This window comes from Pelophylax lessonae, assembly GCF_965119305.1.
Source record: "Pelophylax lessonae genome assembly, chromosome: 3".
Lineage (NCBI taxonomy): Eukaryota > Metazoa > Chordata > Amphibia > Anura > Ranidae > Pelophylax > Pelophylax lessonae.
Window position 1 is genome coordinate 477,775,909 of NC_138770.1, and position 27,464 is coordinate 477,803,372.

At 46.0% G+C, this 27,464-nt stretch overlaps 1 protein-coding gene across 2 annotated transcripts in view; it reads right to left on the reverse strand.

The window, feature by feature from the left end:
- Nucleotides 1-27,464, reverse strand: part of NUP133 (nucleoporin 133) — an 899,557-nt gene that overhangs the window by 222,682 nt on the left and 649,411 nt on the right. For both annotated transcript variants that reach the window (XM_082249111.1, XM_082249110.1), the window contains exon 18: nucleotides 2,949-3,082. In XM_082249111.1, the coding sequence (XP_082105237.1) occupies nucleotides 2,949-3,082 (134 nt within the window). The remainder of the gene's footprint in view (nucleotides 1-2,948; nucleotides 3,083-27,464) is intronic.

Consider the following 27,464-nt stretch of genomic DNA (forward strand, 5'->3'; position numbering starts at 1 on the left):
ATGCGCCCTGGCGGGACAAACTTACAAACTATGTGGAACTTTGTCAAGGAAGCTGCCATGATGGATTGACTCTTTGGGACTTGTTACCCGACTAACTCAGGCACAGACCGATTGGAGGTCTGGTACCTGGTTAGTCTACCTTTGGGGGGTGGGTGGGGGGATATGTGACGGTACTCACCCTCACTGGAAGTGAAAGACAGATTCCTAATGGACACTGAGAATATGGTTTGTATTGCTTCAAATGGGTTCTGTATTTACACTGATTATAATGTGTATTGCACTTCAATGTCAGAGACAGTCTGTCACTGGCGGACTTTTCGTATTGTCTGTGTATAGAGGTGTGATGTGTATTCTGTTAAGCCTGTCTGTCCCATTGTTAATTGTTAATGAACCCACATATTGTTTCTTTCCAGATGGCTAGATAATTAGTTTAGGTTAATTCTATTTATGTATACAATTTCATCTGCATATGATAACGTAATCAGGCAACCCCTGACCTGTGTGTGGTAAACTGATCAGGAGGGGGATGCCCATGCTGTATATAAACTGTGTGCATTGTTCAATAAAGAAGAAGGTTCCAGTACAAGCTAAACTGTCGGCTAGCTTTGTATGGGGGCGGTTGGAATATTTGATATCTATGTTCAAGACTGAAGGAAGCCGTATACTGACGGAAGTCTACAAGCACAGTGTGGGTCGCGGTTTAGTTACAGATGTCACAGGGGGTGGTGCCACCAGGTGATGTTGCTAGGTGACCCTGCCCCTAAGCTATTTAAGAACTGTCACACGGTGGAGCACAGCTTTTTTTTCCCATCCTTATTCCAGGTCTGGCAGTCGGCGTCGCCCTGGACGATGGATCTACACCAGGGGACTTTTTTTACATTTTTTTAAAAGGACTTGTCAACAACTCGTGTTGTGTCTTTATTCACTTTTTTAATATATGTACCCCATACTCATTCAGATGGGAAGGGGGGGGGGATCTGGGGACTTTCAGTTTCCGATAAGCCCCCTGCTCGCAGACCCACAACAATTACCGACAAGGGTTGTGTGGCAGAACTTTTGTCCCCATCAATATGGGGAAGAAGCTGCTTTGGGGGTGGGGGTGCAGAGCTACCCCAAAGCACCCCACCATGTTGAGAGCATGTGGCCTGATGCCCCCCCCCCTTTTCTGGCCTGCCAGGCTGCATGTTTTTTTTGTATCAAATTTGTGTTCAAAATTAATGACGTGCAACTCAGATGCGTTCCTATAGAAGGCAGTGGGCCTGGAATTCACATCTGAAAACGCACTGCAGTGCTCAGAAAATGCACAGGGCTTGTTCAATTCACAGCAAGTTTGCACTGCCGCGGTACAGCATATATGTGAACTGGCTCCATAGAGAAGGCTGCCGGTTCATGTTATGTGAAACGGATGCGGTTCAAAATGCATCCAATACGCATATACAGTATATTACCAAAAGTATTGGGACAACTGCCTTTAAACGCACATGAACTTTTAATGGCATCTCAGTCTTAGTCCGTAGTATATTGAGTTAGCCAACTCTTTGCATCTGTAACAACTTTAACACTTCTGGGAAGGCTGTCCACAAGGTTTGACCATTCTTACAGAAATGCATATAGGAGGTCAGACAATGATGTTGGACGAGAAGGCTTCTGTTCTGTTGAGGTCAGGACTCCACCCCAAACTTGCTCATCCATGTCATTCCACAGTCCCCAATCCATCTGCTGATTACGGCCTTAGGGGCACTCTGAACATGCTCAGTTTGGTGTGTATTGCTAGAGAGGTTTTTTTTTTTTTTGGTGGGTGCATGTGATCTTCACAGGGCCAATCAGCACTGTCCAGACAGAGGGTCAGGGAACATGCAACCTCATCGGACAGTCAAAGGAGAATGAAAACTACTCCTACAAGCTTTAACCAATGCTCGGTCAGGCACTGTTAGAAGTCACAAGTCTGCTAAATACTGCTGATGAGAAATGGTATTTAGCCGTTTATATTTACTAAAATAATTACATTTCTATGTTCTGTGTACTGTGGGGGACCAGATATAGTGAATGCAGGGTCTTGGGTTTAGTAACACAAAGTCAGGATTTGCAAACTTGCCATCAACCAAACCCAGCTCATGTTTAGCTCATCCCCATTCTTAAAATAAACATTTGTTTTCTGGCTGTATTTAACTTGAACGCTTTTTAGTCACAAGCCGAAAACTAGCACATTGTAAAGTACCAGAATTCCTTATCTCTTATTTTATTCCAGGTCTGTAACTCGGAAAACACAGAAGCCAAAGTTTTAGTGGGAAAGCAAGGGATCTAAAATTTCAGCAATGGTTGCCTCCATGTTTCCTTTTCAGCATTACAATTGTTCACATGCCCAACATATAGTCCAATATCTTACAAACATAGAGAAAAGAGGCTCATTTACAATTATGAAAAAAAATACCTGGAAGTTTCTTGTAAACCAGCCTCAGACACCAATGACTTCTATATTGCAAAAATTATTTATTTAAATTAAATTAACAGTTGCACCAGATTCTGTATGCTCCACTTTTAGTAAATCCCTCCCCGCCATAGTGTCATAACACAGGTAATATCTGCTACACCTTAGCTCATTGTTCGTCTAGCAACACTTAATTAAGATGGTAGTCTGGCACATCTTTGTGCCAGTGTGGTTTCTATTGTATGAGCACCCACCACCCATGTGGTGAATGGAAAACAAACAGAACAGCTTCACTGAACTTCCCAGGAGACAGAAACTTCATGCACTTTGTTTACAATAACTGCCTTGAATGAGTTGTGAACACCCGAGATAGGTTGAGAAATGCAGTATTTTTATTTCTTTCTTTTAAGAAAAAAAAAAGTGTAGTGCTGGTTAGTTTTTACCTATTTTTATAAGGAGTTTGGCTTTAAAGCAATGTTTTTATGTATGCATAAAAAACCCACAAGAATTGAATACATACCTGATCAGAAAACTGAGTCATATAATGCTGCAGCCTGTTCTCACTGTCCGTGATTTCACATATTTGCACCAAAATATCAAAATCACAAAACTTCTCAGCAAGACTAGATGCCCAATGGTGCTGTCCCAAAGTCACTGAGGAAAACAAATATACCAATTATAATATAATTTAACAAAAACAAAAGATTCTTGGTTAAAGCCTAAGTGCAGCCATAATCACAAACAGGAGAAATCAGCACAAGGGACAGAATAGTCATCAGGACGAGTCTCTTGTGATGATTACTCTTCTGTTAATGAAAATCTTCCTCTGCCCCCACCCCCCATAATCTTCCACAGCGGCAGGGATTTATGCAACTATAGGGATGTCACAGGCTTTCATTGAGAAAGCCCAACTATGCCAGCCCTTTCCGCCAGCTCTGCCATTGATAGAAGCAGTACTACAGCTTCTAAGAATGAAACCTGATTTAGGAATGCAGGGAGTGGAGTTATCAATCATTCACCCATTTTCTATTCTTAGATTGTTTTCCATTAATTTTTGGTTTGTGATTTTGGCGGCACTTCAGCTTTAATGGCTTACCAGTTTTCACAGTCTGCTCTGGATGCAAAATTTGCTTCTAGATTACTTCATGCATCAAAACTTTTTTGAACTTACCATTAAACCCCCTTCTCTGATGTTCATTAGATGACACAGCACTGTAGATAGACCATTGGGTATAATGCTGCCTACAGGTGGACTGGACACTAGGTGGTAAAAACAAATGAAGGTGAAAGCTCGACCTAGTGGCTATAAAGTAAGCCACAACTGCTATAGAGCCTTAAAATGAGCAAAGCAGCACTAACATTTCACAGCTTTACAAACCTGGCAACAAAGCAAATAAAAAAAGACCACCAAATCAAGGGATTAAGGAGCTGTCTCCAAATGAACATCAGAGAAAATAATTTAGCAGTAAGGAAGGAAATCCTGTTTTCTCCATAATTCATTAAAGCCTTAGAACAGAAAACAACCAGGTGAGTTCTTGCTATACCCCTCTATCCACAACCAAAGGGTAAAATCGCACAGGCTCATGCGACACCATAAACCCGAAGTTGGCATCCACTGATGTACCCAAAATTCATTTTAGAAAAAAAAAATCGTAAAAATATGGAGAGAAAGCAAGAATTGCGATCTTGCAAATTATGATACAGAAAAGCCTGATGAAGCCCAAGAGGCTCTCACTGCCCTGTTGGATTTACCACAGATAAGGAAGTGAAGGTTCTGGATATAGGTCTGAAATATTATTTCACAGATGCTAGAGATGGTCATGAGGGAATTCAACTTCTGAAATGTGGACAGTTGCAGGCGAAGGCTTGACAGGGTTTCAAGTAAAAAGGGGCAATGGCAGGAAGCTCAGAGGACATGTAGGTACTTTAAAGGGTGCAACATTCAGTCTGCTGTCAAAACTTATGCCCCGTACACACGTGCAGATTATCTGAAGACTTTTGTCTGCAGACTTACCAAAACCATATAATATGAGGTCAAACCTAAACACTTTCAATTTGTATGCAATCCGGCAGGCCCTTGCACTACATAGAAAAGGTAAATCTGAAGACAAAAGTCTTCAGATAATCTGCACGTGTGTATGGGGCATTAGGGTTACAGCCAGCACACGCAGAAAAAAACTTCTGCATAAGTATGTTGTCCGCTTGTGCAAGGTGACTGATCCATTTTTTTTTTTTTTTTTTTTTAAGGTTGACACATGTAGCCCAGTTGAACAGTGTGATCCATTTTTTTGGGTGACACATGTAGTCCAGTTGAATGTGAGAAAAAAAAAAAGTTAAGGCTACTGTAAGGAAAATTCAGCTTACCACTGCTAACCACCAAAAATGTCAGGCAGCGAATCAACAAAGATGCATCATATCCTTTGAGCTAGAGAGGTACTGAGGTGGCCAGGCTGTGGTTCAATTGCTATGGCTCAAAGTACAGCCTGAATTTTATTTAGAAGCTCTCTGGGAGTGTCCTGCTTCCACCAGCCCGTCAGGGTCACTACAAGACAGTAGTGACATAGCTGGTGGGAGGAACCACTATGTGCAGTGGAGGTCCTGGAATCCCAGCACTTCCAATTATTTTCTAAATAGACATAAGATGGTAAGAATTAATTATTAACGCATTCATTGTGAGGACTGATTGAGTGGTCAATATTTACTTTATTCTTTTATAGAAGGGCCTCCCTTATTGGATTTTGGCAAATCTTTAAAAGATTTTTCCATACTGGTAAAGGAAAAGAGAATTTGGTTTATTTTTTTTTTTTAAATATTTTATTTATGTAAACAAAGACAGATGGATAGGTACTGATTAACACATCAAAAAGCAAAACAGCATAAAAAAAAAAAAAACACCGTAATATAAACAGAAGTGGATGTTGGAACACACAGCAAAAAATGTCTCTATAGAGCACATAAGACTACTTATATGTGTTCTATGTCAAAATTACATGAGAAAAAAAAAAAATATATAAAACAAATAAATGGTATACGATTTCCGGTTGCCCACTCCAACTGTCCTTATGGAATTTTAAAACATCAAGAAAGAGTAAATAGTGGAAAAAAAAGGCAGAGAAAGTATGGTTAGAGTAGAAAGGAAAGAGAAATGGAAGGTATATGGGAGAAAAAAAATAAAAAGGGGGTGGCACCCCAACGGGGGAGGGGAGACAGGATAGGGAGATATGGATGCGTTCAGGAATGCCGTAGACCTCAATCGCCAGACCTAGGTGGACACATCAGGGATTTCCCTCAGAGATGAGGTACATATTCCACAAACCCCATATATCTTTTCATGCCTCTCCCGTTTATTCTGCACTATGAGAACAAGATCCTCCATATTATTGATATGTTCGAGCCTGCATATACAATCCTTACAGTGGGAGAAAATTACGTCTTCCATTATATCGGAATGCATGATTTGGCCACGCTTAAAATATGATGAAGTATCGACTGTTTATATTTTTGCATTGGGATATCCAACACATGGAGAGGAAAGCAAGCTGGGGTGTCTGGAATCACACCCAGAAAAGAAAAAGTTTCGGGCACGACCAAAAGATGTGCAGTAACGTTTCCCACCCCTCCTGGCATCTCCAGCATTGTCAGTAGTGTTTGGGTAGAGTTTGTGTAAGGTGGTGGGGACACGATACCAACTCGTCAGTATTTTCTAATTGGTGTTTTGCAATTTCGTGCAGGTAGGGGTTTTGAGTGCCAATATGCACACATTTTGTTTCTGCACAGGAGTGAGGGCACAGTCAAGGTGGTGTCCCATTCCTGTAAAACACGCTAGACGGAAGTCGTCGGTTGGAGTCACCAATAAACTATACGTTTTGGAGAGTGGCCTCGTCAAAACTTCCGTTCCTGTACAATAGTCTTCGAAGATCATAAGCTTCCTATCATAGGCCGGCGGGGTAGGTAAGGAATGTAGGAAGTGATGGAGTTGAATAGCCGTCCAGAAGGAAAGGACAAAAGGACCATCGGCCACCGTCTGTACAGCCACCAGAAATCTACTAAGAAATGCGAGGCCAAGAACCGTCCCCGGTGTCGCAAGTGTGTGAACGAATGATCCCGAAGACCCTGTTCAAAGGCCGGGTTGCCTAAAATTGGAAATAGAGGGGAAGTCGATGTAGATATAGAGGGATGCAAGAGAAGAGAGGATACTATTTGCAACATCATGTCTATAGTGGGGTGTAGTTTGACGGATTGTGGGACACAGTCAGCGCACCAAGGTGCTCCACTCAACAGTATGTCAGATTAAGCGTGTTCAGGATGCACCCAGAGCTTGCATTGTTGGTGTCTACTCCAGTCCAAAAGTCTGCTAAGGTGAACCACTTGGTTATACTTCATTACATCAGGCAGGGCCAGACCCCCATGTGTCTTAGGTAGGGTAAGTTGGGTACGTGATATTTGTGGCTGCTTGTGAGCCCACACAAATTGAACAAACAGGGAGTGAACCTGCTTAAAGAATGCGGATGGTATCTGGATCGCGAGCGCCTGAAGTATAGCAGCTTGGGTAAAACATTTTATTGAGAATACATCTCCCAAACCAGGAATGCAAACCCAAATGCCACGTCACCAATGTCTTGCGGATCGTAAGTAACAAGGGGGGGAAATTCAGCTCGTATAAAGTCGACAAATCAGGAGGAACAAGAGTACCCAGATATTTGATAGCAGTATCTGTTCATTTAAAAGGAAGACTCAATGAAAGATGTCTCAGCAGCGTGGGAGAAATGGTGACTCCCATAGCTTCGGAGTTACTAAAATTGATTTTTAAATTGGAGTAACGGCCACAAATCTCAAACTCCTTTAATAGATTAGGGATAGATACAATGGGGTTAGTCAGGGAGAAAAACATTTAGTCCGCGTACGCGGAAACCTTGCATCAAACATCCCCCACCGTAACGCCAGAAATAGCAGGGTTAAGGCGAACCCTACACAAAAAAGGTTCTAAAAATAATGCAAATCGTAAAGGCGAAAGGGTGCAGCCCTGACGTGTCCCAAAGGGGTCTGACAGTATTCGGTTACTTTTAATTTGGGCTGTAGGATGGGAATACACATGGGAAATCCAGGACAGCATAATATCCCCCAGGCCTATGTGGCACAAGCCTGAAAGCATGAATCGCCAATTGATACGGTCGAATGCTTTCTCTGCATCTGTGCTCAAGAAAACACTGGGCGTAAGAGACGTATTTGCAACGTGAACCAGGTTAAGCACTTTGGAGATATTATCCCTAGCTTCCCGGGTGGGTATAAAACCCACTTGGTCCAGATGAATCAGCTGTTGTAGATGCGGCGCAAGACATGAGGCTATAATCTTCGTAAACAATTTAACTACTTCCGATCCGCGCTATAGCCGAAAGACGGCTGCAGCGCGTGCTCTAATTTTCAGGAGGCCGTCATTAAACAGCCTCCCAGACACAGGCTCCCCGCGCGCTCGCATCGGGGAAAATCTGTGTCGGCCATGTCCCTTGGACACAGCCAATCACAGATCGTGGTAAATGGCCAATCACAGCGGCCATTTACCACGTGATCGGCCCATGCAATGAGAGATGATCTCATATGTAAACATATGAGATCATCTCTCATCGCCAGCGCTCCTTCCTCACACAGAGACTGCAGTGTGAGGAAGGAGGAGAGCCGATCAGCCACCGGGGACACAGAAGAATGTATTCAGGGCACTGATCACCAGTGCCGTGATTACACAAGGTTAAAAAAAAAACACAAAGTGCCCGCCATCAGTGCCCATAGTGCCCGCCAGTCAGTGCCCATCAGTGCCTGCTCATCTAGGCACTGATGAGCACTGACTGGCAGCACTATGGGCACTGAGTGTGGGCACTGATGGTGCTGCCCATCAGTGCCACCCGTCAGTGTCCATCAGTGCCATCCGCCAGTGCCCATCAGTGCCGCCTATCAGTGCCCATCAGTGCCGCCCGTCAGTGCCGCCCCTCAGTGCCCAGCAGTGCCGCCTCATCAGCGCACATCGGTGCCGCCTCATCAGTGCACATCAGTGCCGCCTCATCAGCGCACATCAGTGAAGGAGAAAAATGTATTTATTTTCAAAATTTACTCGCAGAAAATAAGAAAAACTTTTTTTTTTTCAAAATTTTCTGTCTTTTTTTTTTGTAAAAAACAAACCCAGAGGTGATTAAATACCACCAAAAGAAAGCTCTATTTGTGTGAAAAAAAATGATAAAAATGTCATATGGGTACAGTGTAGCATGACCGCGCAATTGTCATTCAAAGTGTGAGAGCGCTGAAAGCTAAAAATTGGTCTGGGTGGGAAGGGGGTTGAAGTGCACAGTAGGCAAGTGGTTAAGATCAATGTTCAGCAGGGAGATGGGCCTATAGCTACCACATGCAGCCAGGTCCTTACCCTCCTTATGAATAAGAGATATGTGTGCTTTTAATGAGTCGGGCGGGAAAGAGGAGGATCCCGAACCCAGAGCATTAAACCACTTCACTAAATGTGGAGCGAGGGCGGTCAAAAAACTGGTATAATAGGGAAGTGTCAACCCATCTGGCCCCGATGCCTTACCCACTTTAAATAATTTAACAGCATTCTGGAGTTCTATCATGGAGATAGGAGTTTCCAACTGTTCCTGAACCTCGGGGGTCAAGAGTAGGTAGCAAGGAGGACATGATGTAGTTATCCATTTGCGATCGGGGTGCATCCTTGCCTGGGAGGTTACACAGGTAGGCATAGAACCCTTTAGGGCTCTTTCACACAGGCGGACCATTCAGATCCGCCTATCCATTTTTTTGGCGGATCTGAACGGTCCCCCCATGCATCCCTATGGGGCATCGGATGACAGCGGAGACATATCCGCTGACATCTGATCTGTCAAATCTGAACAGATGGAAAACCTATTTTCCATCCGTCCAGCGGATCGGATGAGAACGGACCAACGGTCCGTTCCCATCCGATTCCCCCATAGAGATGCATGGGGAACTGACAGCTGTGTCTCCGCACACAGTGCGGAGAACAGCTGTCATTCTCCTGCTCAGCGGGGGATCTGCGGATCGATCCCCCGCTGAGATAAACTGAGTCCGTCCGATTTTCTGCCCTGACGCCAAAGTAATATGGGGGTTTAACTAGCTAGGTCTCTGCGCCCTCACCGTTGCCACTAATAATTTCCCACATTTGTTCCATGAGAAAAAAATTAGCCTCAGCATATTGGGAGGTCGATAATTTGTTTACGCCAGAAGAGCTCTCCCTCAACTTCTGGGTCAAGACCGTGCTTGTGTTGCAGTTCCAGTTTGTGTATCTCTGCTAAAAGTGTCGTGATCCGTTGCATGCCAGCTTTTTTGAGATGGGAGCCATGTTTGATGAGCACCCCCCGAATAACCGTTTTGTGTGCTACCCAAAGAATACCGGGATCACAGTATTCTGTCGGATTCACCCGAAAATATTCTGTAAGTTCCGTGAGAACATCCGAATACACCTCTAAAGTCTGCAAGAGACCATCATTTAATCTCCAGACCCGGGATCCCTGGGCTGTACCCTCTAATAACCTATTCATCAACGAAATGGCGGCATGATAACAAAAATGTAATGGGATCAATGGAGGAAGACTCGATCGCGTGCAGTTGGTGATGAGGGACTAAAAATAAGTCAATTCTAGAATGTTTTATGAGGCACAGAAAAGAATGTGTAATCCCGCTCCCCAGAGTGTTGCAAGCGCCAAACATCCACAAGTTGAGCGGCATGAATCGCCTGTAGGATCCGATTTACGAGATCCAGAAACCCGATGACGTATCGACCGCCGGTACCAGGGGGGAACGTTAAGGTCACCACCCAACATCAGCTGTCCCTCCGTAAATGACGTAAGTTTTTTCAAGACCTTAATGAAGAAAGACTCCTGCCTGTCATTTGGAGCATACATCGTCGCTAAAGTAACCGACACGTCACCTATCAAGCCTTTAAGAAACAAGTATCTCCCCTCCAGGTCTATAAGCTGGAGAGTCCAAGGGAGTCTGGCCGAGAATATCAACAAGCTTTTAGATTTTGCCGTGGGGTTGGCCGAGTGGTAGGTTGTAGGGTAAAATCCATTTCTCAGGGTGGGAGGCCTGTCCTCTCTGAAGTGGGTTTCATGGATAAACAAAATATCCACCTTGCAGCGTTTTAGATCAGTAAGAAGTATTCTGCATTTTTCAGGACATTAAGTCCTATTGCATTGAGAGAGATTACCTTAATGACATCCATCGTTAAGGAGGGCGGGGGGGCGAAGAAAAGGGAGGAGAGACGAGAAAGAGGAAACAAAAAGAAGGGGTGAAGACTATAGAGGCAGAAAAAAGGGTCAAGGAAGATAGGAAAGCAGCAGGTAAAGAAATGTAAAGTACAGTAAGAAAGTCAGGAGGCAAGGCACTTCACTGGTATACTAAATCGCAGATAAACTGCTCCAGCACAAGGCGGCTGAAATCAGCACGATGTGTGCAGTCCTAAGTAGGTGGAGTAAGTCCAGCAGGCAGGGAGGAGTCCCTCCCATCCACCTAGCCCAGCAGGTAAAGCATCATAAAAACAACCATGAAATCAAACATCACATACAGAAAAAACACAATGCGGCAACTGAGGCAGAACGGAAGCATAAGTACTTTTTTCCTCCTCTAGGACACTAACTCGTAGACCTTGTATCGTCGGATTGTCTCTAATGGATATAGCTAGGGGTTCTGCAGCCAGAGCGTATAGTATTGGGGAGAGGGGACAGCCCTGCTTAGTACCTCTGGATAGTTCAAACACATCCGACTGGCATCCATTAGCAATAACCTAAGCGACCAGCGTTTAGTAGAGCAGTTGGATCCACCTGAGGAACTTGGGGCCAGATCTGTACCGCGTCAAACATTCCCACAAATAGTTCCACTCCACCAAATTGAACGCCTTAGCAGTGTCTAGTGACACCATCACCCTCTCTCCAGTATGCTCATGTTGGGCCTGTATATTGATAGAGTTTTCTAAGATTAAAGGACGTGTTCCTGCCCGGCATGAAGCCTGCTTGATTTCGAGCACTAAAGATAACATGACCTGATTCAGGCGTAGAGCCAACACTTTTGCAAGTATTTTAATATCCACCTGAAGTAAGGAGATGGGTCTGTACGATTCAGGCAGACCCAGGTCCTTATTCGGCTTGGGAATAAGCACTATGATGGCCTCTCTCATGGATGGGGGCAGTGTGAGGGTCTCAAATAAGTGGTTGTATAAGATAAGTAGTTGGGGTAATAGTGTTTTACTAAATCACCAGTAGAACTCTATGGGTAATCCGTCTGACCCAGGGACTTTAGATCTAGAAAAACTAGCCATTGCCAGTGCTATTTGTGTCGCAAGCGTTTTTTCAAGATTTTCTACTTGAGAGGGAGTTAGTTTAAGAGATGTCTAGGTCTGATAAAAAGCGAGCGATGGGTAATGTGTTCTCTGTTGTGGTGGTAGTGACCGAAAGAACTCGCAAAACAAGTTTGTTACTTCTTCAGGTTTGGTGACGTTCACCTTGCGGATTACGCAGGGAAAATCACTACCGGCGGTCTTTCATTGTTATGGGCCATATAGGCCAATAACTTGCTTGCCCTTTCTCGGTGCTCAAAAAGCTTTTGTTTGGTAAAGAATTGTAGCTGGTTAGCTATTCTAGTTTGTAGTTTAAGCTGGGAGGCGTTAATAGGAGATGGGTCTATTTCGTATTCCCGTTCTGCAAGGGAGAGGTCTTCTAACACTTTATCGGACTGTGCAGCCGCGTTTTTTTTTAATCTATTTATACGTGATATCAGTGTGGTTCTCGCATGGAGTTTGAATGAATCCCATACATTCACGAACGAGGCAGACAGTGTTTTCCTGGAAATATCTGCTCCATTCCTCATCTAGTTGCCCGTCATCTGGTAATATCGTTAACCAGAATGGGTTTAGTCTCCAGGCCCTTTGTGGTCGATTATGACAGGCGGGGGACTAGTGTCTGTGACAGGAGAATAAAGTCAATGCGGGACATCGTGTTATAGGTAGAGGAAAAGCATGAGTATGCTCTGGCAGCCGCATGCGTAGTTCTCCAGGAATCAACTAAGTTGAAGGATGAGATCAGTCTGGCAAACCCAGTGGGAGGACACGAGTTAGTTTTCTGTGACCGGCTGCTGTGGTCTATCTAGATCTGGGTTGAGAGTGGTGTTAAAGTCCCCCATCCAGATGGTGGGAATCGTCGGTCGTTGTGCTATATAATCCAGTCCTTCTGTCAGAACCATCATAATAAAGGGGGGGTGGCACATAATATGCCATAATCAAGAATTGTTGACCATATATCTTAGCATGTATAAAAACAAAGTCCTTGTGGATCAGAACGTAAATCACATAATTTAAAGTGCAAGTGTTTACTCATAAGTAGTGACACTCCCCTTGCATGAGTAGAGTAAACCGAGTGAAATGCCCACCCAATCCAGGGGCATCTAAGAGCTAATTGTTGCCGGCCTTCCAGATGCGTCTCAACTAAGGCCACTACGTCAACTTTTTGCTTTTTAAGGTATGTTAGGGCTGCTGTGGAGGTGAGGGCGGCTCAAACAGATAGAAGGGAGGAAGGGAGAGGGGGCAAGCAAGTGGATAGTGGCCCCGGGCAAGGTCCAGCAGTAGTCTGGGAGATCTGAGAGTAATCTAGGAGGAAGAGATCTAGGAGGAAATTTGTAGACATCCGAAGTAACGTCTATAAACCTATCTCGTACTGCGGATCAATCTATGGCCCTCCTGCTTGGTTCACATTTTTCTAACCAGTTAATGGCATCCTCAGGAGATTCAAAGAACACGGTGCGGTCCCCATCTTCCATGTGAAGGCGTGCAGGAAATAACATGTATTTAAGGTTTTTAATGGGTAAGCGGCGTTTAGCTTCTGTGAAGCTCTGTCTACGTTTCTGGACTTTGGTAGAAAAATCAGGAAAGATGGCCACCCTTATGTTATTTATGGGTATGTTGCCTTTCACCCTCACCAGCCTGAGTGCCGCATCGTAGCCTATATAATTGAGCATTTTCACGATAAATATGCGTGGAGGAGCGCCCTGCGGCAGAGGCCTAGCAGGCATTCGGTGGGTCCTTTCTACCGCAAACGTAGCTGAGTAGGCCTCTCTGCCATAAGTTGTAGTTAGTAATTGTTCCAAAAATGTAGTCGGGTCTCTGCCCTCTGAACCTTCTGGTAGCCCGAGAAAACGCAGGTTACACCTACGAAGTCTGTTCTCCACGTCATCCTGTTTTGCAAGGAGCTTATTGATTTGGTGCTGCATATGTTCAGAGGCATGTTGAAAAGGCGGGCTCGCGTTCTCCATCTCTCCAATTCTCGTTTCAGAGGTTTTAACTCTCTCCCTCAGCTTGTGTAGGTCTTGCCTAACCAGGGAGATGTCCACTTTGACCTCTTCTATTTTAGTAGTGAGAGTAGCTTGAAGGGCAGAAATGACCTCCAGCACCTTATCTGTGTCAGCACCCACCGATCTTCCCTCCTCCGCTACAATACTGCCATTCTCCCCCAAATCAGCATTGTCATTTCTCCTGAACTTATCCAACTTGCCAACAGCCTCTGGCTTTGATTTTGGGGGTGCCATCGTAAGGACTTTGTTTGGGTAAATATGACCAAGTAGTTAATCGGAGATGAATAAAGGGCTGGGTGCAGCAAGATGGCAGACCGTGCTGAAGTGAAACTGTAAAAATGTAACAAACTATGTGATGCAACAGGCATATAACATGAAAAACAACCATTTCTGCTGGGTAATTATAATAGGGAAACAATAACAGTTTAAAAAATATGCACATCCTGACGGTTACATGTCATTTTGCCACTCCACTGCACCAACCCCATTGAAATAATTAATGTAGTTTAGCCTGTTTTGTCTAGCGCTCTGAGTGGCTAGTCCAGAACGGCCCATGCCAATGGGTGTCATGACATCCAGATGTTCATGCTCCTGTTCGCCAGATGTGTTCCCTGCCCTTGCTGGATCCTCATCAAATTGATGCGCAGAAATGTATTTAGCTGCATGTCTCCGAAGAAAATTATGTAGAATACAGCAACACAGAACAAGTTTGTTCACTTTGTATATGGCCAGGTTGATGGTAGTCAGGAAAATCCGAAACCGATTTGCTATAATTCCAAAGGTGTTCTCCACTACACGCCTAGCCTGAGACAGTCGATAATTGAATATTCGCTGTTCTCGTGTGAGATTGCGCATAGGGAATGGTTTTAATACATTTTCCGAGAGTGCAAAGGCGTCATCTGCCACGAATACGAAATTCAATTTTTCAATGTTATCCTCAGGTGCAGGAAAATTTAGGGCTCCGTTCATAAACATTTTATAAAATTCGGTCTGATCAATAACCCCGGCATCCGCATTACGACCGTTCTTCACGATGTCCAGATAGATAAATTCATAGTAGGCATTTACCACAGCCATCAAAATTATACTAAAAAAGCCCTTGTAGTTGTAGTAATAGGAACCCGATTTTGGGGGAGGGCTAATTCAAACATGTTTACTGTCCACAGCTCCTCCACAATTCGGAAAGTTCCACTGCTGGTTAAATCAGACTCAGATTTCCTTTCAATCCTCTGCAGTTGTAGGGAACTGATAACATACAAAAAAAACGAAAAATATAAACATTTTTAAGATCAATATCTATGTTTTTAGGTTTTTGCAAATTGAACAGGCATACTCAACAATTATCAATTTAGTTTAAAATACATGTATATATACACCTTTATGTATTCTTCCTGGAGGACTTGGAGGACGGCATTACAGGTTTCAGGTATTATAACTCCAAGGGCTTGCGGAGAGATGCCTGTCATGAACTTTAGATGCTGTAAGCTTCTGCCTGTGGCCAGGAAACGCAAGGTGGCGATTAATCGCTTTTCTGCAGTGATAGCCTTCCGCAGAATGGTGTTCTACTTTTGTTTAGCTTGGAAAAAGTGGATCCGCATCAGCACATCTCGTGGGACTTCCTGCGGCAAGAAAGATGGCTTGGGGATGCGATGTATCCGGTCGACCGTTAAATCAGCGGATGATAAATCTGGCACCACTTTGTGAAAGAGATCTTTAACATAGTGTGGCAGCTGGTTAGGTGTGATAGATTCAGGAATTCCCCTAATTTTCAGGTTGTTGCGGCGTGATCTATCCTCAAGATCCGCAAGCTTGGCCTGAACACGGTGCATATCTTCTTGGTACACTGCGTGGGAATCGACTAGAGCATTGTAGGATGTGGTGAATTCGCACATTTTGTTTTCAACAGTGTCCACCCTTTCCCCTAGACCAGTGATTTCACGCTGACAGGAGGCAATGGAGTTGTCAATTTTAGCTTGCAGAGAGGAGTGTAACATTTTCAGCATGTCTCTAATCATAATGTCGGATACAGGTTGCCCTGTAGTCTGAAAGGATGAGAAAGGATCAGGTGCAGGCTGATGCGATATGGGAGGATGCTGATCCTGGCTTACCTCCATAGATACAGTTGAGGCAGCTGGCTGTGCTATGTCCCACCGAGGCTTGGATTTTGCAGGGCTCTGCATGGAGGGTGTAGGAGGTGAAGAGTCCCCAGATCATTGCGCGCTGTGAACCGCTGACATGTGTGCCTGTGTCTGCAGCGCGGGCTCCGAGGTGTTTCCTGCATGAGCGCCTATCGGAGCCGCCGCTAGAGGTCTGACAGCGTTGGCCGATTGCTTGTCTCCGCCGCCATGTTGGCGGAAACCGGAGGAGACTGTGGGGAAGAAATCGGACAGTTTCTTGATCGGGACCACGTCCGCCCGTCTCCTACGGTAAGCCATGGGGTCGTCCGGGCACTCAGGCGTCTTGGAAGGGGGATCTTGCGGCAGTAAGTGCGCTGTGGATGGGCGTAGGAGTGGATATGTTCCGGGCACACGCTGGAGCTCTCAATCTAAGCGGCCATTTCTCTCAGCGGTCGCCACGCCCCCCGGTGTTCTGCTTTTGGATGTATGGCCGCACTGCTGTCAGGAGTACTTGGAAGCACTCATCAGTCATCCGTAAATAGTTCCTGAAGTCATCAGGATTGTTCTCTTTCAATTCCCTCAGTAGTGATATATGAGAGAACTGGTCAAGGTTCAGCAGCCTTCTCTTGCACCATGCTCTCCTCCTCTTCATCTTCCTTTTCTGCTGCCTTTGGATAGCCAGGACTCCAAGACCAAGTATAGCAAGGGTCTCGGATGTTTCGATCTCCATCTTCCAAGATCATTGTATAACGAAAAAGGTGATAAATCTCGAAGATTCTGAAAAATCCGAAGCGCAGTTCCACGAATGATCCGAGAACAAAAGGCACGTCACATCCGCAAGTAGTAAGGCGTGGCCTTGGGGGGTCACATGTATATGTACTTACATCACACTCTACGAACAAACGTCAAAAAAAAAAAAAAAAACGGACGAGAAATTTAGTGAACATGTATGCACTGTCAACTAAAAACGGTTGTGAACGCGAGCATGAGAGAGAAAAATCGGAGGATATTTCATCCGATTTTCGTCAAGTGTGTACGGTCCTTTAATCTCCCCAGGTAAAGGGAGGTATGCACCACTGTTGTCTTTTCTTCTTACCCTGGCCCCAGGTTTTGTTAATTCAACTCCTAAGCACATGTAGGGAGGGATTTTACAATGAACCTGAGGTCTTTATCAGCCATTTCAATATCCCAACTGGGAGATTTTTTTTTTTTTTTGAAGGAGAAGAGGGAACCGCCACCAGATCGCTCTTCCTGCTATTTTCAGGTATTTTTGCCATTGTTAAAGGACACAACTTTTAAGGGAATGGTGTATAGGAAAGAAAAACTCTAGAAGGGCTTTGTCTAGTCCTTTGTAGAGTTTATGCTGTGTTGAGGTTTTAGGCAGATCAGGTATCTCTTCGGACATAAAAATGGCCTGAAAGAGCCCCTGCATGCTTGTTTTGTTGGTTTTACCTCATCAGGTGCATCTGTGTCCCTGTTCCCTTCACCTACTGAAACAGGTCTGGGAATTTGTGAGCGCATCTCTTCTGGTGATAATTTACTTCTTTCCTAATTTGTGCTGAAAGGAGACTTTGGGAAGATGGTATAATATCTGAATGTCCTATTCCAGGTAAGGAACTTCCCTTATGAAGAGTTATTTTCTATTGAAGTTTTATAGTCCTTTGTGCTTAATCTAACTGTTTTTATGAAGTCTTCTTGGAGGCAACAGGGCCTGATAATGCTGGGGTAGTAGCAGAGGTTTCTTGTGAGCCGCTCAGGGGACTCTGGAAGACCGGTGTTCCGTGAGAATTACCTACCCGTGAGAAAAACCTACCCCTCGTCACTTCCGGTCTACAAAATTGTCTGTAATGCGGCGGTTTCCATTAAAACAGCTCGCCAGCAATATGAGTCATCTCCGCTGCTATCCCTGACACTTCCCTGGTCTTGGCTACTAAAAATAAAACCGGCGGCGGCTGTATGACAACATTAATCACGGAGCCGAGAGCCGCTTTTATATTTAGTAGACAAGATCAGGGAAGTGACAGAGCAAGGAGCGGAGCTTACTCATATTGCAGTACAGCTGTTTTAATGTACCCGCCGCGATGGTAGGTTTGTTTCACGGAACAATCATCATTTCATACTAGTGCGCATGCGCACTAGGGGCTGTGAGCATGCGCACTGCCAGGGTAGGTTTTTCTCACGGGGTAGGTAATTCTCACGTTACACCGGATACAAAGCAGTATAAGTATCACTCTTCTTAAAGTTGTTAACATGAAGACCATAGAAAAGACATGGATGGGTCCGACTTAGGTCGGGGAAATGGGACTAATTCCAGGCATTTTTAAAAGTCGGTATCTGGCAGGCTTTAATGGGAACAATCCAATCAAGGATACATTTTTTAGCACTTACCCTGTTCAGATCTGGGTTTTGCTACAGACACCTGGACCGTGGATGGGCTTCATTTCCCCCAGCAGATGTCCGAGCTGCAATACCCTTGGAGTCTGCTTTGCCACTAACAGGTGGCTTCCGGCATCTCCTCCACTCTCTTTTCCTTCTGTATGCTACAAACCATGCAGTGTATTGCGCGCGTCCTGCTGTTATGCTTTCGGAAGTTCCGGTCTGAAGATGAAGTTTGAACCGCTCGCCCAGCGGGAACTTCAAAAATCTTCTGTGGAAGAGTGCTACTGGCGCCGGACGACAAGACCTGGAAACACACCGCAGGTGACCGAGGGCTTGTACATCTGTGGGCGACCTGTGAGAAGCCTGGATGGGGCAGCAGGTAAAGCTCCGGTCGTAGGGTCCCCCAGGGGAAACCCGTGGCCTTCTGCTGAACCTGGCTCACAGGGATACCGTTTGACTTTCAGAGTCTGCAGGTCAGTGAACATAACAAATGTTTCGCTGCAGTTAGAAACACAATCTAAACTGAGGGCCAGAGGGAAGGGTGGGGCCTTTTAACAAATTGGAATTGATTGTGTTTCCTGTGAGGAGTAGCCTATCATCTCTTACTGTTGGGCCGTCCTGGAAGACGAGGAGAGAAAATCGGATTTTTGTAAGATCTTACCGTAAAATCCTTTTCTCTTAGCTCATTGACAGACGTAGTCTTCTTGATTCACAAGAACTGGGTTATGTTGTCTCCGCAGGAGCAGGACTAGGCAGAAAGAAAAAACGTTCTGGCTCCACCTTAGGGGCAGTCCCTGAGGGTATATCCTCCCTCTCTCTGCTACAAGGCATCAGTTTTGTCACAAAGCAGCAACAGAGAATTTAACCCAACACAACTCAATGATAGAGGGGCGGGTACTACGTCTGTCAATGAGCTAAGAGAAAAGGATTTTACGGTAAGATCTTACAAAAATCCGATTTTCTCTGTCGCTCATTGACAGACGTAGTCTTCTTGATTCACAAGAACTGGGACATCCATAAGCAGTGCCACAAATGAGGGGTGGGATTGACCGAAATCAAAATCCAATCTAGAAGGCCCAACCGGTGCCAAACTCATTTGAGTCTCATTCTCATTATAAACAAAGAATGAGACTCAAATGAAAATTTCCAACGGAAAAAAACCCTCGAGGCAGACCACTGGTCTCCTCAAATGGCGGCCTGCAAAACCTTGCGGCCAAACGAGGCATCAGACGATGCCATTACATCAACTTTATAATGTTTTGTAAAGGTATGCACCGACGACCAGGTAGCCGCCTTGCACACCTGGACCACTGACGCCTGATGGCGAAAGGCCCATGACGCACTAAGTGCCCGAGTGGAGTGCGCCTTAACAGGGAACGGGGGCTCCCGACCCTTAATAGAATAAGCCTGTACCACCGTCTGTCTGATCCATTTGGAAATAGTCGCGGCAAATGCAGGCAACCCCTTTTTGGGTCCATCAGGGATCACAAAAAGTGAATCCGTCTTGCGAAACGAGTCTGTCGTTTTCAAGTATACCCTGATCGCCCGGACCACATCCAAGGAGTGCAAAGCAAACTCCCGAGGATGACTGGGCTTAGGACACAGGGAAGGTAATACAATTTCTTCATTCAGATGAAATTCTGAAACCACTTTTGGTAGGAAGGATGGATTCGGACGAAGAACCACCTTATCTCTATGAACCACCAGATATGGGGAACGACAAGATAAAGCGGCCAGTTCTGACACCCTGCGTGCAGAAGTGATAGCCACCAAGAAGGCCACCTTCTGGGACAACGTAGGTAGAGGAATCTCCCTAATATTTTCAAAGGGAGGTTTCTGAAGAACCGACAATACTAAATTAAGATCCCAGGGTGGTAACGGCGCGCGCACTGGCGGAGCCAGATGTCGCACCCCCTGGATGAAATTCCGCACCAAGGAATGAGTAGCCAAAGGCTTCTGAAAGAAGATAGCTAATGCTGAGACCTTACCCTTGATAGTGCTCAAGGCCAGTTTCTGCTCAACCCCTTGTTGCAGAAAAGCTAATATTCGACTAACCGAATAAGACCGTGGACGGAACCCCAGAGGTTCACACCATGCAATGTAGGACTTCCATGTGCGATGTTAAATCTTTCTGGAAGTCGCTTTCCTTGCTTTAACTAGAGTAGGAATAACTGAAGCTGACAATCCCTTGTCCTTCAGCACCTGGGTCTCAATAGCCAGGCCGTTAAAGCCAGCGATCGCAAAGCAGGATGGAAGATCGGTCCCTGAGACAGTAGGTCCTCCCTAAGAGGAAGTCTCCACGGGACGTCCGCCACCAGTCTGACCAAGTCGGCGTACCAAGCTCGGCGAGGCCAGTCCGGAGCTACCAGGATTACTGGAATTCCTTCCTCCTCTATCCTGCGAAGAAGTCTTGGCAGTAACCCGAGAGGAGGGAAGGCATACATTAGCTGGTATTGCCCCCACGGGGCGATCAGTGCGTCTGCGGTCTCTGCTAGAGGATCGCGGGAGCGAGCCACGAATCTCTGTACTTTCCTGTTGAATCGTGATGCCAACAGATCCACATCCGGGGTGCCCCACCGTAGGCACAACTGGTGGAAAACTTCTGGATGGAGGGACCATTCCCCCTGATCCAGAGTCTGACGGCTGAGATAATCTGCCTGCCAATTCTCCACCCCCGGAATGAACACCGCAGAGATAGCTGGAACAAATCGTTCCGTCCAGCGAAGAATGCAAGCCACTTCTTTGGCCACTCGGACACTCTTGGTGCCCCCCTGGTGATTGACATAAGCCACGGCCGTGGCGTTGTCCGACTGGATCCGAACCGGGCTGCCCTGGAGCTGCTCGGTCCAGTGAATCAGACAAAGTCTGATCGCTCTCAGTTCCAATACATTTATCGGCAACCTGGATTCTTCCAGGGACCAAAGTCCCTGGACAGATAACTGACCGAGAATTCCTCCCCATCCGGATAGACTGGCATCCGTGGTCACTATCGTCCAATATATTGGCAGAAATGACTTTCCCTGGCTGAGCATCGGAGACCGAAGCCACCAGACCAGAGACTCTCTGGTATGTTTTCTCAATCGGATCCGATTGTCCAGGGATTCCGATTCCATCTGAGAAGAATCTCTTGCTGAAGAATTCGGGTATGGGACTGGGCAAATGGGACTGCTTCGAAGAAAGCCACCATTAACCCCAGAACCCTCATGCAAGTTCGAAGAGAAGACCAGCTGTTGGATAGTAACAACTGGACTGCTGATTGAATCTTCCGGAGTTTCCCTACCGGAAGGAAAACTCTTGACCTGACTGTGTCTAGAATTAGACCCAGATATTCGAGCCTCTGGGTGGGAACCAGAAATGACTTTTGCTGGTTCACCAGCCACCCGAATTCCTGTAAAGAAATTATAGTAATTTCTATGTTTTGTAGCAGGGTCTGAGGAGACTCTGCATGAAGCAGGAGATCGTCTAGGTAACCTAGAATCGATATGCCTCTTTGGTGCAGTAGTGCCAACATTGGGGCCAACACCTTCGTGAAGACCCGAGGAGCCGTGGCGAGACCGAAAGGTAACGCCACAAACTGATAGTGGTTCTCTTCTATGGAAAAGCGTAGAAACCGCTGATGTCCTGCGAAAATGGGAATGTGAAGATAGGCGTCCTTGATGTGTATGGACGCTAGGACATCCCCTGGATGCAGGAAGGCTGCTACTGTGCGAATGGATTCCATCTTGAATTTCCTTATGTTGAGAAAGGAATTGAGTGCCCTTAAGTCCAGAATTGGACGCACTTTGCCCTCTTTCCTGGGTATTGTAAATAGGTTTGAATAAAACCCTTGAAAACGTTCTGTCCAAGGAACGTGGACTACCACTCCTTGTTGTAGTAAATCCGTGACTGCTCTCCGCAGATCTTCTAAACGATCCGGGGATAGTCGGATATTGGAAGGGAAGAATCGCGCCGGTGGGAGAGATCGAAACTCGATCTTGTACCCTGACCTTATGACTTTGCAAACCCACTTGTCCGGGATTCTGGAGAGCCATGGATCCGGGAACCGGTGAAGACGTCCCCCCACCCCAATTATGGGTGGGGGCGCACCTTCAGGCTTTGGACGATTTATCTTCAGGTCTGGAGGGGGCGGTCTTTTGCTTGCCCGACCAACGTCCCCTGAAGCCTCCTGAAGGAGCTTTGGAGGACTTAATTTTTTCACCCGCGGGACGAAAAAACTTTTTGTGAGCAGAGAAAGAAGGCCCTCGTCTTTGACGAGTTCCTTTACCCTTAACATTTTGCGGTAAAAAGGTGCTCTTTCCACCCGTGAGATCCTTAATGATCTCATCTAAGTTGGCTCCAAATAGACGCTCTCCTAAAAAGGGGATATTAGCCAATGCTTTTTTGGAACCTTGGTCGGCTAACCAACCTTTTAGCCACAGTGTACGCCTGAGAACCACTGCTGAAACTGATGCTCGCGCCAATAATGGAGTGGCGTCTAACGCCGCATCACACACAAACTGTAACCCCTGTATCATTTGTTCCAACAAATCTGATACCGCCTGAGGGACCTCTTCTAAGTCCCGGCGTAACCACTTGGTCCATTCAGTTACAGTCTGCGAAACCAGACCAATAGCAATTATTGGTCTGAAAGCTGATCCAATCAAGGAAAACATGGTGCGAGACATAGCTTCTATCTTGCGATCCACTGGATCTTTAAAAGACGGAGCGTCTTCTAAAGGAATAACCGTGGCTTTATTCAATCTAGCAATTGGTGAATCCACCACAGGTGGTTCTGTCCATTTCTTAATGAGGGTTTCCTCAAACGGATAACGCCTGTTAATGCGTTTAGAAATAGCAGAGGTGCGTTTTGGCAGACTCCATTCTTCTTTGATTGGATTGCCAAAACATTTGGGCAATGGAAAAACCTTCGCCACTTTGATGCGTTTTTTAGTCCCAAAAGGGATTTCAGTTTCAGCTATTTCCGACGGAATACCCTGTAATCTTAAGGTTTCTTGAACAGATACAATGAGTGCGTTTACCAACGCTTCCTCTCGGGCTATGGCTGATGCCGAAACATCCTCCTCACTGTCTGAAGAGACAGTACCCGAGACACCAATACCAGATGAGGTACCTGCAACTGCAGAAATAGGCTCAGATTCTGAATCCGAAGTTTCAGATAATAAGGGGTTAGGCGGGGGTCGCTTTCTTGCGCCCTGTCCCTGACAAGCCACTTCCACCTGGGACACAAAAGTTTCCATAATAGCTGACAATGATTCAACCGTCAGTGGGGTGCTGGAGGATCCTGCAGACACCTCGAGGGGATCCGGTGGAGATACATGAGTGGCAGGGTCCATGTTAATTCAGGACACCTCTGCCAGAAAAAAACAAAAAACTTTTTTTTTTTTTTAAATAAAAAAATACCTCTTTTTTTTTTTTTTATGTGTCTCCCCCTAGCGCAATAGCGCCCCTCAGAGTACCTGCTTCTCGATCCCCACAGAGAGAGAGAGGGACCCCCAAGGCTCACCACCCGATGCAGAGAAGTTTCCAACCAACTGCAGTCAGCGTCTGTCTTTTACAGACTGGAAAGAGCTGTGTTCGTTTTCCCGGGTAGAAGGACGTGGCTCCGCCCCCTGTGTACGCCTTCCGGCGTTCCCAGCTATCCACGAGGTAGCTGGGCTCATCAAACATGGCCGCCCCCATACGGGAGACAATAGACTCCAAAAACATGGCGGCCGGCGTGACCTGAGGACATTCATGCACCCGGTCTACGGCAAAATGGCGGCGGACTGCCGAAATCGTTTTTCCCAGCACATCCACCTGCATCTCTGCTAAGTGGCGGTTTATCGATCTGCAGGAGGTACACTACAATTAAGGTAGGATTATACCTCCTATGTCTGCTGTAATACTACAGTCTGCTGGGTAGAGTGTTAGCTCTCAAACCAAGTCCACTTCCCACCAAACACATACTGTATTTACAAGGGGGACTTTTAGTGTCAGATATATACTGACCATGTATGGAGGGGCCCATAATTCATACTGCCTCATAACGAGGAAAAAAGGGAACGTTTACTCACCATACCGAACCGACAGGCACCCTCTCTTCACAATACCCTCTCCACCGGGGTGGGGGGTTGTGGACCACTCCGGACGCCTCGACTCTCTGGTTCCTGGCGTCCAAGCGAGACTTTTAACTCGCAAGGTCAGTCCCTCCAATGGGACTCCGTCGCGGCCGACCCAGCGCGGAGCTCTGGTCTGCACGCGCTCGTAGGCAGAAACCGGGGTGACCACTGGATCTCAACATCCAGCCCGTCGCCCGGCCCCGCATACTTACTTGAATGTGTCGCGGCCGACCAAGCGCAATGCAATGGTCTGCGCGCGCTCGTAGGCCGGCTGGGGTGACCACTAGTGTCGCCCAGTCCGGCGTATTTGCTTGAAGATCTCACAGGAAAAAAACACTGGAGAAAACTACCTAAAAAAATATTTTTTCTAAAGAAAAAATCTTGCCAGGACCAAAAAGATCCCAGCAAGGAACTTAGGTCCTTACTCCTGACTAGACAGAAAAAAACTGATGCCTTGTAGCAGAGAGAGGGAGGATATACCCTCAGGGACTGCCCCTAAGGTGGAGCCAGAACGTTTTTTCTTTCTGCCTAGTCCTGCTCCTGCGGAGACAACATAACCCAGTTCTTGTGAATCAAGAAGACTACGTCTGTCAATGAGCGACAGAGAAAAACTGAATTTTTGTAAAATCTTACCTGTAAAATTCCTTTCTCTGAGTCCTCCGACAGTCGCCGCCTCTTCATATTCGTCACATATGGGGTATTAGACTTTGCTCCGAAGGAGTAGCTAGGCAACAGAATATGTTAACATTAAAGCTTTTAACATATCCCACCCTCAAGGGGTGGTCCCCTCAGTCAATACCCTCCTACTTCCTGCAACCATATCTCAGTTTTAGTGGAATAGCAGTAGAGTATACAACCAAACCCCAAAAGAGGGGCGGGGGCGGCGACTGTCGGAGGACTCAGAGAAAGGAATTTTACAGGTAAGATTTTACAAAAATTCAGTTTTCTCTTACGTCCTCCGACAGTCGCCGCCTCTTCATATTCGTCACATATGGGGACGTCCCAAAGCAGTGCAAACATGAGGGGTGGGAAACGCATCCGCGCCGAAAGGCAACGCAGTCTCCGCATCAAAGAAAGGAACCTTACCAAAGGAAGGAACCCAGCTGGGTAACAGGAAAAAACAGGTGCTCAACAGGAGCAACAACCCAGGAAAAGACAAATAACCAGGGGATAAAAAACGTATCCCAACAGCCAGTGGTCCCCATAAGGGACCCTAGGGAATCGCCGCACTAAGAACCTTGCGGCCAAAAGAAGCATCCGCCGATGCCTGAACATCTACTTTGTAGAATTTTGTGAAAGTGTGCACGGTCGACCAAGTCGCCGCCTTACACACCTGGGCTACAGAAGCCCCATGACGACAGGCCCAAGACGTACTCAGAGATCTAGTAGAGTGCGCCTTCACAGGCACAGGGGGAACCTTCCCCTGCAAAGCATAGGCCTGTTCAATGGTCTGCCTGATCCATTTGGCGATGGTAGAGGCCGACGCCGCCATGCCCTTCCGAGGACCCTCTGGAAGAACAAACAAGGAACCCGTCTTTCGAAAAGACTCAGTCGATTTAAGGTAAACCCTTACCGCCCGAACAACATCCAAAGAATGCAATCTCACCTCCTTTGGATGTTTAGGCTTCGCGCACAGCGAAGGCAAGACAATATCCTCATTAAGATGGAATTCCGAAACTCGTTTCGGAAGAAAAGAAGGATTAGGTCGCAAGACCACCTTATCCAAATGAACAACCAGATACGGAGACTTGCAGGACAAAGCTGCCAGCTCCGACACTCTGCGAGCCGAAGTGATCGCCACCAAAAAGGCGACCTTTTTGGACAACAGAGACAACGAGATCTCTCTGATCTGGCAAGCTAGACATTAAAACTGAGATATGGTTGCAGGAAGTAGGAGGGTATTGACTGAGGGGACCACCCCTTGAGGGTGGGATATGTTAAAAGCTTTAATGTTAACATATTCTGTTGCCTAGCTACTCCTTCGGAGCAAAGTCTAATACCCCATATGTGACGAATATGAAGAGGCGGCGACTGTCGGAGGACGTAAGAGAAAGCCATTTTTGGTTTTCGGCCAAGGGCATCCTTAATTTTGGGTTTCTGTTTCGGCCCAGAATTTTCATTTCGGTGCATCCCTACTATATACCATCCAAAACTTAAACAGCCAGCAGAGAAAATAACCTTAGCCAGGTACCTGATCCAATGAGCTTCAGAAATCTTTGTATATAAACTCAGGATCAATTCGGGACAATATAGTGGATCCAACCAGCATCACTCCTATGCCACCAGAGAGGAAATATGGGAAGGAGAATCAAGTCTGTCCCAGCAAAAGTGTTTGAGTATTCCAAAGCATATTGGACGATCATTTACATTTTCCAAATTATGCAAAAAAAATAAAAATGAGTCTGAAAAGACTGGATGCCGCTTTATAACATTCAGGACACAGAGTGGATGTTAGGGCAGTTAGCCTTTCAAGACATACCTAATTTTTATCAGAATTGGGATTGTCAATTACATCTTTTTAAAATTGTACATCCTTGCTTACCTAGGCTAGTACAGCTTAACTGTTTATATGTTCGACATGTCAGGAGAAATCGTGGGACAGCTGGACATTTAAAAACAGTGTGTGTCTACCAGAGGTGAGAAGTACAGAAGTCTTAACCTCTAATCCCAGCACCCAAGGAGATGAAGTCAGGTTGTTTGCAGTAGCACCTGGCTGCATGCACTTGTGGATGGAAGCAAAAGCAGGGGCGTAAACACTATGTATGCTGAAAGGTGGGGGGGTCACCATTTTTTGTCCCTACAGGAAATGAGGGCAACAGGTAAGGGCAAAACGTCCACTTGGTAGCCGCGAGATCTGGCATGTGTCATAGCCAAAACTACTAGGTCACCAGCTCTGCTGCGCAGGGCCCTGATCTCACAGCCTGCCAGAGCCCTGCAATGTCAACTTAGCACAAAATGTTTTTTTACAAAATGAGCCTGATTGGGAGCCTGGAAACAGAAGTAGCCAAAACCCTGAGCTCATAAACAAGGCTGCTAGGGGATCTGAATGTATGCTAAACTGTAAAGGGAATGAGACATTTTCTCTTA